Source organism: Columba livia, chromosome 5 (genome assembly GCF_036013475.1).
Source record: "Columba livia isolate bColLiv1 breed racing homer chromosome 5, bColLiv1.pat.W.v2, whole genome shotgun sequence".
Lineage (NCBI taxonomy): Eukaryota > Metazoa > Chordata > Aves > Columbiformes > Columbidae > Columba > Columba livia.
The window spans coordinates 5,275,350-5,284,159 of NC_088606.1; the positions used below are offsets into that span (position 1 = coordinate 5,275,350).

At 56.6% G+C, this 8,810-nt stretch overlaps 1 protein-coding gene across 2 annotated transcripts; it reads right to left on the reverse strand.

The window, feature by feature from the left end:
- Positions 1 to 2,356: 2,356 nt before the first annotated feature.
- On the reverse strand, positions 2,357 to 7,086 carry PTGER2 (prostaglandin E receptor 2). Of its 2 annotated transcripts, XM_065063194.1 has the most exons (3): positions 6,177 to 7,086; positions 5,400 to 5,550; positions 3,705 to 4,022 (listed from the first exon to the last, which is right to left on the reverse strand). In XM_065063194.1, the coding sequence occupies exons 1-3, from the start codon at positions 7,020 to 7,022 to the stop codon at positions 3,940 to 3,942; spliced, it is 1,080 nt and encodes a 359-aa protein (XP_064919266.1). In that variant the 5' UTR covers positions 7,023 to 7,086; the 3' UTR covers positions 3,705 to 3,939. The 2 variants fall into 2 exon arrangements, with proteins under 2 accessions (XP_064919267.1, XP_064919266.1); XM_065063195.1 differs by lacking the exon at positions 5,400 to 5,550 and having other exon boundaries at positions 2,357 to 4,022; positions 6,177 to 7,067.
- Positions 7,087 to 8,810: the final 1,724 nt, after the last annotated feature.

Sequence of the window (8,810 nt, forward strand, 5' to 3'; positions counted from 1 at the left end):
GCTTTTGCGGTCAAAACAGCTGAAAAATGAGGGTTTGCTCCTTGCTGATAGCACACAGATCACAGAATCACAGAACAATAGATTAACTTGGGTTGGAAGGAACCTTCCAGGCTCATCCAGTGCCACCTCTGCCATGAGCAGGGACATCTTCACCAGCTCAGGTTGCTCAGAGCCCCGTCCAGCCTGGCCTGGGATGTCTCCAGGGATGGTTCATCCACCACCTCTCTGGCCAACCTGGGCCAGGCTCTCACCGCCCTCAGGGGAAAATTCCTTCCTCATGTCCAGCCTGAATCTCCCTCCTTTAGTTTAAAACCATCACACCTTGTCCTAGTGCAACAGGCCCTGGCACAGGAGATGTTCCAAACAAGCCAGAAAAGGAGCGAGCAAGAGGGAAGCTCTTCTCCTTTCTTCTCCACTCCCCAGAAATGCCCATTTTCCTAAAAACCTTGCATCATATCATCATTTCCCACTCAAACCATGTCCCACTGCCTGGACCCTTCAGGGTTTTGGGTTTTTCTTCTTTTTTAAGGGATTCAGCCCAGAAGGACAGGCAGACACTGGCCTCCCTGTTGCCATGGGGTACCACTCTGAGCCACCCTGGGGCTGCTCTGGTCCCCCGGGTCCCGCAATGCCCCACTCCCTCCAGCAGCTTCAGAAGGTCCCTCTCCATTTTTAAAGAAGTCTGATGGGTGGCTGATGCTGTCCCTTGTCCCCAAGGGGTGGCTTCTCTCTCACTCTTCATCAGCTTGATTTCCAGATGGAAATACAGACGTAAAAACCTGCCTGTCGCTTTCCTCTACCAGCAGGTTTCCGGCTCTGGTCCACGGTATGGCAATAAAAACTCATTAAGGGTCAGCACAGACAACTAAATGACACTTTGGCATCTTGCATTTAAGTTGAGCAGACATCAATTGAGCTGAAGAGAGTCAAATTAATTCAGCTTTTGTAATGGCTCCTGCACGATGCTAATAAAAGCAGCGTTTTGTGCAGGTTTATGGCTCAGGATACAGAGAGATCCATGGTCCTCCCTGCCCTCGCAGAGCTCTAATTAAAGCCTTATTCTCATCTGAAAGAAGGAGCAGGAAGGCTGATTGCCTCTTTAAAGTTTTCCTGGGGTCGGGGAGCAGCAGCGGCTGGGGTAGCCCGTGACCAGCAGGCTCAGAGGTTGGGACCCTGGCTTGTAACCATTACTATTTTTTATTTATTGCATTACATTTCAGCCAAATCATTTCCCTGACCCCACTTGCCAGGCTTGCTGTCCCTTATAGAGGACAGTTTGCATGAGAGTGACTCCACTGGAGCATCACCCTGTGAAACGCAGCTCCCAGTGGGATGGGGATGTTGTTTCCCGATGAGGAACCATAAACCTCCCAAAAAAACCCACGCAGCCGGCAATTAGTGGTCAGCGGCCAAGCTGGCAGAAGCAGATCCTCAGAGCAAGAGCCTCTGGAACATCTCGCATTCGGGTTGTCCCCTGCAGTCCCATGAGCGATCCTGGGTCCCCTTCCCACCACTGTCACACCCCTTGGCTGGTTTCTGTGGGATGTGACCCTTTGCCATTTCCTTTTTTTTTTTTTTTTAAATATATATATAGATATATATTTTTCCCATCTTTTGCATGCCAGGCAGCCTTTCCCTCTGGCTAAGAAGATAATTAGGCAACTGGTCCCAAAATTCCACCGTGAGCAACCAGGTCATGACCATCATGACAAAAAAAGCACACGGACCGACGGATCTTCCCAGGATTTTGGCTTCTTTTCAAGCCGAACAGCTGCTGACACACAATGGGGTGCACAAGCCCTGAACCCCAAAATTGCCTTTGCTGCTGCTGCTGCGTTCACAGATAGGGTGACAATTTTTTAATTAGGGAGGGGGTGACGGTCACCCCTGAGCAGCGGGTGGGAATCTGCCCAATCTGGACACCCAGGGCTCAGAAAGAAGGTTAATGACTTAATTGCACAAGTTACGGGATGTCGTGGGGAGCACCCCAGCTGCAGCCCTGTGTGCAAGACACATGTCACCCCTCCCGTGATGTCCCCCCTGGACCCCCCCAGCTGCAGGATGCTGCCAGAAAGCCAGCAGCAGCACTTGAGCAATAGCAGCCCATGCCTGACATCTGCCCACACACATTTCGGAGGCCAGTAAACTTCCTGTGGATCTTGGCTGCCTGACAAAAGTGACATAAATTCCGCCTTTTTTTAGGGTGATTTTATTTTAATTTTATTTTGATAACAGGTAGGAGCTTGGCCTGTCTCTCCCTGGCTTTGGGATGCACAAGTCTTAGGGAAGAGCTCAGAGGTGGGGGTATTTCTGTAGCTCAAGGGCTGGGTTGCAGAGGTAAAAATATCATCACACATTTATAAAACACAGTTTATTTTCACATTTTAGGAAACTGTAGACACGTGTTTCCCCTCCTGCTCTCTCCCCCCATCCCCAAGGCTTCATCCCACCGATGCTCCAGGCAGGTGATGTTTTTTCTCCGCGAGCCAGATCTACCCTGAGATGCATCTTCACCACAAATTCACACACAATTCAGCAGGCTCCTTTCAGAGACATTTATTATTTAAATAATAATATTATATTTTTTTTACATCCTCTCAACTACCGAACGGCAGAAAAGTTCCAAATCTCAGCACCTTTGGGCTTTCTGAGCAGAGCTGCAGTTCCCAAATGGACGAGACACCCCCCTTGCAATAGCACAATGACACTGAGTGTTTTGGATGCTGCACGAAAAGGATCCATGAGCCCCCCACAAGCAACCCCTGATGGCAGCGATGGCCTCAGGACAAACCCAGCTCACCCGTGGGAGAAGCCAGAGGGGTTGGATGCCCTTTTCCCAGACCAGAGCCCCAGAGAGCAACACGTACAACCAAAAAACCCAAAATAGGGGTGCTGAAGGATGCTGCCCAACGGGGTGAGATTTTATGCCCCTTGTTGGCTCCTGCATAAACCACAGGATAAAGAAAATTGCAGAAGGGTTGCTCAGGAGGGGTCAGACAGCTCTGCTGCCATCACAGCACTACAGAAAAGCCACAATTCAGCTTTTTTCTGCCCCCAGAGGCCCTCAGACATGCTGGGCTGGCACCCACCAGAGCCTCAAATCTCTGGGGGTGGGGGACGGAGAGACAGACACATGCACACAGACCTACACCTGATAAAGTGCGTTTCTTTAGGCAACCAGCCTATTAAATAAAGGGGAACATTTGGGGATACACTGCTCCCTTCCTCTCCAATGAGGGTGGTGAAACACTGGCCCAGGTTGCCCAGAGAGGCGGTGGATGAACCATCCCTGGAGACATCCCAGGCCAGGCTGGATGGGACTCTGAGCAACCTGAGCTGGTGAAGATGTCCCTGCTCATGGCAGGGGTGGCACTGGATGGGCTTTGAAGGTCCCTTTCAACACAGGGAAATTCTGGTCCCTGTCACCCCCCCCAGCAGTAGTGTTATAGCAAAGCCCCCCACGCATCAGCCCCAAACCCTCCTGCAGCGAGGCTGAATGCAGCCTGTGTCCTTTGCTGGGTGGGAGCAGCCCTGTTTAAGGGTGGCAGTGATATCCAGGTGCTCATCAGCCCTTCCAACCCTGTCCCACCATGTTTTCTGCCCTGTGAGAAACCACACTGGCTTTGCAGTGACTTCCCAGACATGTGGTGACACCTGGCCAAGCCACCCGTCCCTGGCCCTCCCTGCAGCACATACATGTCTTTATGAGCTTCAGAGCTTTGTTAACATCTACCAGTGCTTCACCTGGCAGATGTCTCCTGGAACAGCTGATGGATCTACTGCCCACAGGGGTCTAGCCGTGCTGCCAGTTTTGTCTTTGCAGGGGAAAGAGTCTGTCTGTCCTGGCTGGCAGGGGACACCCGGCAGCACAGCACTGAGCGCATGAACCCTAAGACTGGTGGCCTCAGGATGGCAAAGACCCAAGGATCGATGATGGAATTAATCGAGAGAAACCTCAGGGCTAGGAGGTCCCAGTCGTGGCTGTCCTCTTCCTGGCTGAACTTGTTCATGTAGGCGCGGATCTGCAAAACACAACATGGAGAAATAACGCTGGGTCTGGGCTGCCAGAATCTGGCCCCCAGGGCAGCTCCTTGGGGAGATTTGGGCTGTCACAGCACCCTTTCTGCCTCCACCAGTTTAAATTATCTTCTTGCTAACAAGAGCCAGGCCTGCGCTCTACTCTCAGTGAGGCTTAGTTTAGCCCTAACATAATTAAGCCAGTGGCTGCTTAAGGAAACGGTGGGTCTCACCTTGAAAACCAGACAGGATGAATAAACAGGATGAATAAAGAGGGTGCGGGGGGCTGGACCGCTCCAGTCCTGCCTACAACGTGCCGACTCATCGCAGCTTATGGGGCTTCCTGGAAGGGTGACTCAGCATTCCTGACTCAGACCGGTCAAATCACCACCCCCTCATTTCGGGGGAGACAAGATGCTCAGATGGGACGGGAGCATGGGAGGCAGGAGCATCCCTCCTCTGGCTGTTGGGTACCATCCAGGGATGCTGCATCCCGGGGTACCAGGTGGCCACGGTGCAGCCGGTACCTGGAGCTTCTGAGGGCTGCCCTGGGGTCATGGTGAGGGGTTTAGGAAGGATTTTGTGGTGCTGTGGCCTGATGCTTGCTGGATTCACGTGCTCAGGCTGCTCCTCGGAGGGGTGGCTGCTGTGGGCAGCCCCAGACAGAAGAGAAAGTGTCGCAGTGAGGAGGCACCGGCAGTGTTGGGCAGCTCGGTTTGAGAGGCTGCCAAAACGCAGCCCAAACACAACCCCACATGGGAGCTGGGCGACGGGAAACAAAAAAGCTGGCTGTGCTTCTGGATAAGGCTATATCTGCTACCACAGGGCCCACGGGATCCCCAACAGAGGCACTTTCCCATCCCATCTGCCCCCAGCAGACCTGTAGGGCTCTGCCCACGTGTCACCATCAAGAGGTCCTGCTTCGTAATGACCACAGCACCCAAACTTGGGCTTTTTGGGGACAAAGGAGGAGACATCCATCATGTGTGGTCCCATTGATGGGAGCTGAAGCATCTCTCAGGATGTTGAGTCTGGTCCCCGGGATGCTCACGAGCACGTGGACGTTACTGCTTTGTCTTTTCTCTGTCTTAAAGCTCAGGCAGCCTGGCTCAGCTACAGCTTGTGGTTATTTTCTTTTCCCTTGGGAAAAGAACGTGAGCATGGAGGGAAGGTGGTGTCTATTTAACTCCACAAGCACAAAATTAGCATTGGCTGCACTCCCAACCTTGGTGGGGCTCGTTTCTAATGTGAACAAAATGACCTACCACCTTGGCAGTCTCACATACATGGGCAGGGGACAAGAGTGGCTTGAGGTGCTTTGGAGTCCGTGATGCTGCTGGTGTAATACAGCTTGGATGGATGAAAAGCATCAGGATACTCACTCTCTCCCTTCCTCACTTGGCTGTGGTGTTTTGACCCCAGGTTTCTGCTGGAAGTCTCGTGCACGGAGGGGACACGGGATGAGGGATGCTGTGGTCCGTGTGCCAATCTCTGTTCCCAGCAGTCACCCATCTCCATGCCCATGGCCTGGTGCTGTTGCGGAGGAAGAGACCTCCATCTAACGGTGAGGTGGATACCACCTGCCCACATCCCCAGCTCCGTCCCTCCCTCTTGCCATAGAAATCTGGGATAACTCTTCCCACCCAGCAAAGATACTCGCTGTCTTCAATCCAACCCAGTGGCATCTCCTTCATCTTTGGATGTCTAATTTCTTGCTCTGCCATCTCTCACACCTCAACCATGAGTGGCTGGCTCTTGGGAACCACAGCAATTGCCATGTGGTCCAGGGGCCCTCTACCCCAAACCCTGCCTGTGCCAAGCTGCCTAGCCACAGAGCCTCTGCAGGATGAGAGGACATTTCTGCTCGTGCCACCTCATCCTCCTGCCACCCTGTCCTCCTGCCAACCCATTCTTCTGCCACCCCATCCTTCTGTCACCCTATCCTCCTGCAGCACTCAGGATACAGAGAGTGATTTTCCCAGCTCCCCGTGAAATGTGCTAATTGCCTGATAGAGTTGAGGGTCTCCCAAGCTTCAGGAGGAGCTAAGCTTTGACCTCAGTCCTTAAAGCTTGGGCAGCAGAGCCTTATAAAGGGAGGGAGAGGAACAGGGGTGTTGGGGAGAGGAAGTCCACACCAGAGGAGGAGTGGTTGCACTCACCGTGATTGGCAGTGAGCAGATGACAAAGGTGATGGTCATGATGGAGAGGAGAAGGAGATGGTCGATTTCTTCAGCCATGGAGAACATGCACCGGTTGGAGCCAGCGGCCACGCGGGGCTGCTCGAGTGTAGCCAAGCGACGTGTCTTCTGCCCACGGCGGTGCATACGGACCAGGTTGGCGATGACGCTGAGGTTGCAGAGCAGCACAGAGAGGATGAGGAAGAGGAGAAGGGTGGCATAGAGAAGCGAGAAGGTGACATCCAACCTGGAGACCTCCCTGCCACCGTTGTGCTGGAAGTAGTCCAGATGCATCTGGATGAAGCACCAGGTGCCAGGGCAATACTGCACATACTGCCCGAAGCCCACCAGCGGCAAGGAGCAGAAGGCAGCGGAGAAGGTGTAGATGGCAGGTAGGGCAACCAAGCCTGTGCGGGGGCTGAGGAAGCGCTCATAGAAATAAGGCTGCCCCAGGGCTAGGCATCGCTCCAGCGCCATGGCGAAGAGGATGAGCATGGTGGCGAGGCCGAAGAAACTCATGGCGAAGCCAAAGTAGAAACAGATGTGTCCTCCTTCAACCAGGGTGGACAAGGTCCGGTTGTGGTGGTAGGAAGCCAGGACGAAGGGGCTGACAGAGCAGGTGCCCAGCAGGTCGGTGACCACCAGGGCCAGCACCAGGACAAGGAAGAGGGAGGGCGGGCGGGGGCCGCGGCGGCAGCGCAGCAGCAGCCCCAGGGCCAGGAGGTTGCCCAGGAGCCCGGCGGAGAACATGAGGGCGCTGACCAGCGGGCGGGCCCCGGCCGGCAGCGCCCCGCCGCCCTCGCACAGCGCCGGGCCCGTCCCGTTCATCCCGCCGCTTCCGAGCGACTGCGCGGCCGCCACCGCCCCGCCGGCACCGCCCTCCGCGGGGCTCCCCCGCCCCGGCCCCACCGCCCCGCCCGCCGCCCCCGGGCCCGCCCCGCCCCGCGACCCCGGGCCGCCCCGCAGTGCTGCTCCGGGGGACCCGACGGCGGGGGAGCACCGGTACGGCGCTGAGAACCCCGCCACGGCCAGCCCCCGGCAGGTCCGAGAGTCCCGGTACCGGAGCCCCGGTGCTGCTCCGGGAGTCCCTGTGCTGCGGCGGCAGCCCCGAGGCACGGCCGGCGCTGGTCCGGAGCACTGGTGCGGCTCCGGGAGCCGCGAAGTACGATCAGCCCCCGGCCGGTCCGATAGTCCCGGTACGGGGCCGGAAATCCCGGTGCTGCTCCGGGAACGCCGGTCCTGCTGCGGGAGTCCCGAGGCACGGCCAGCCCCGGTGCCGGTCCAGGAGCCACTCTCACGGCAAGCCCCAGACAGTTCGCGAGTCCGGGTACCGGGCTGGGAGCCCCAGTGCTGCTCCGAGAGTCCCGGTGCTGCTTCGGGAGCTCTGAGACACAGTGAATCCCGGTGCTGGCCCGGGAGTCACTCACACGGCCAGCTCTGGTGCCGGTCCAGGAGTCCCGGTGCAGCTTTGAGAATCCCGAGGTACAACCAGCCCCCGGCTGGTCCAAGAGCCCCGGCACCGGGCTGGGAGCCCCAGTGCTGCTCTGGGAGCTCCGATGATGCTGAGGGAGCCCTGCAGCACAGCCAGCCCCGGTGCCGGTCGTGTGGGAGACCTGCACAGACCGCCCCGGTGTCGTCCTGGGAGTCCCAGTGTGTCTCCAGAACTGAAGCGTGGCGAGTCCTGGTGCTGGGCTGCAAGCCACACAGCACAGCCAGCCCTGGTGCTGCTCCAAGAGTCCCTGTACCGGGCCAGGAGCCCTGAGCACAGCTGGCTGCTGTGGTGGTTCAGGAGTCCCACTGCTGCTGCGGGAAGGCTGGGCTAGCCCGGTACTGATCTGGGAGCCCAGTGGCATGGCCAGTCCTGATGCTGGTTCGGGAGCCCTGCACACAGCAAGCCCCAGTCCAGTCTGAGAGCCCTGAACTGTCACTGGGAACCTTGATGCACAGCCAGCCCAATGCTGATATGGGATCCCTGGGAGACACAGCAAGCCCCAGTGCTGATCTGAGGACCCCGTGGCATGATGAGCCTTGGTGCCATTTCCACCAGCCTGGTGCAGGGTGGGCTACCAGGGAGACACAGCTGAGCTTGGGCTGTGCAGGTGGGTCTGGTGGTGCTCAGAGACCCCGGAGAACTCCCTGCCCCATGGCCAGCCCCACACCATGTCCTCATTGCCCCTTCTCCCATATGTCATCAGAACTCCCTATGGGGGTCCTGCCTGCGGCCAGTGTCTGGTCAGGAGTGGGCTGTGGGGGTGACATCAGAGGGAACCCTTCTTCTCACTGCAAGCCTTGCTGAACATGGTTCACCGGCCCCAAATCCCAGCTCCAGGAAAGCTTCTTCTGCTGGGGCTTCAGGCTCAGAAGATGCCAGAGGAAACTCTGGCTGCTGCATAGTATTTCATAGAACCAGAGAACAGTTTGGGTTAGAAGGGACATTCAAAGCTCACCCAGTCCAACCCCTGCCATGAGCAGGGACATCTTCACCAGCTCAGGTTGCTCAGAGCCCCGTCCAGCCTGGCCTGGGATGTCTCCAGGGATGGTTCATCTACCACTTCTCTGGCCAACCTGGGCCAGGCTCTCACCATGCTCAGGGGCAACAATTTCTTTCTCATGTAC

What these genes read in the sequence shown, in the direction of transcription:
- PTGER2 (XM_065063195.1), bottom strand. Translation starts at nt 7,022, where the DNA reads ATGAACGGGACGGGCCCGGCGCTGTGCGAGGGCGGCGGGGCGCTGCCG. An exon ending in TCTGCTCACTGCCAATCACG is followed by an intron (nt 4,023 to 6,176) that starts GTGAGTGCAACC and finishes TGTGTTTTGCAG; the next exon opens with ATCCGCGCCTACATGAACAA.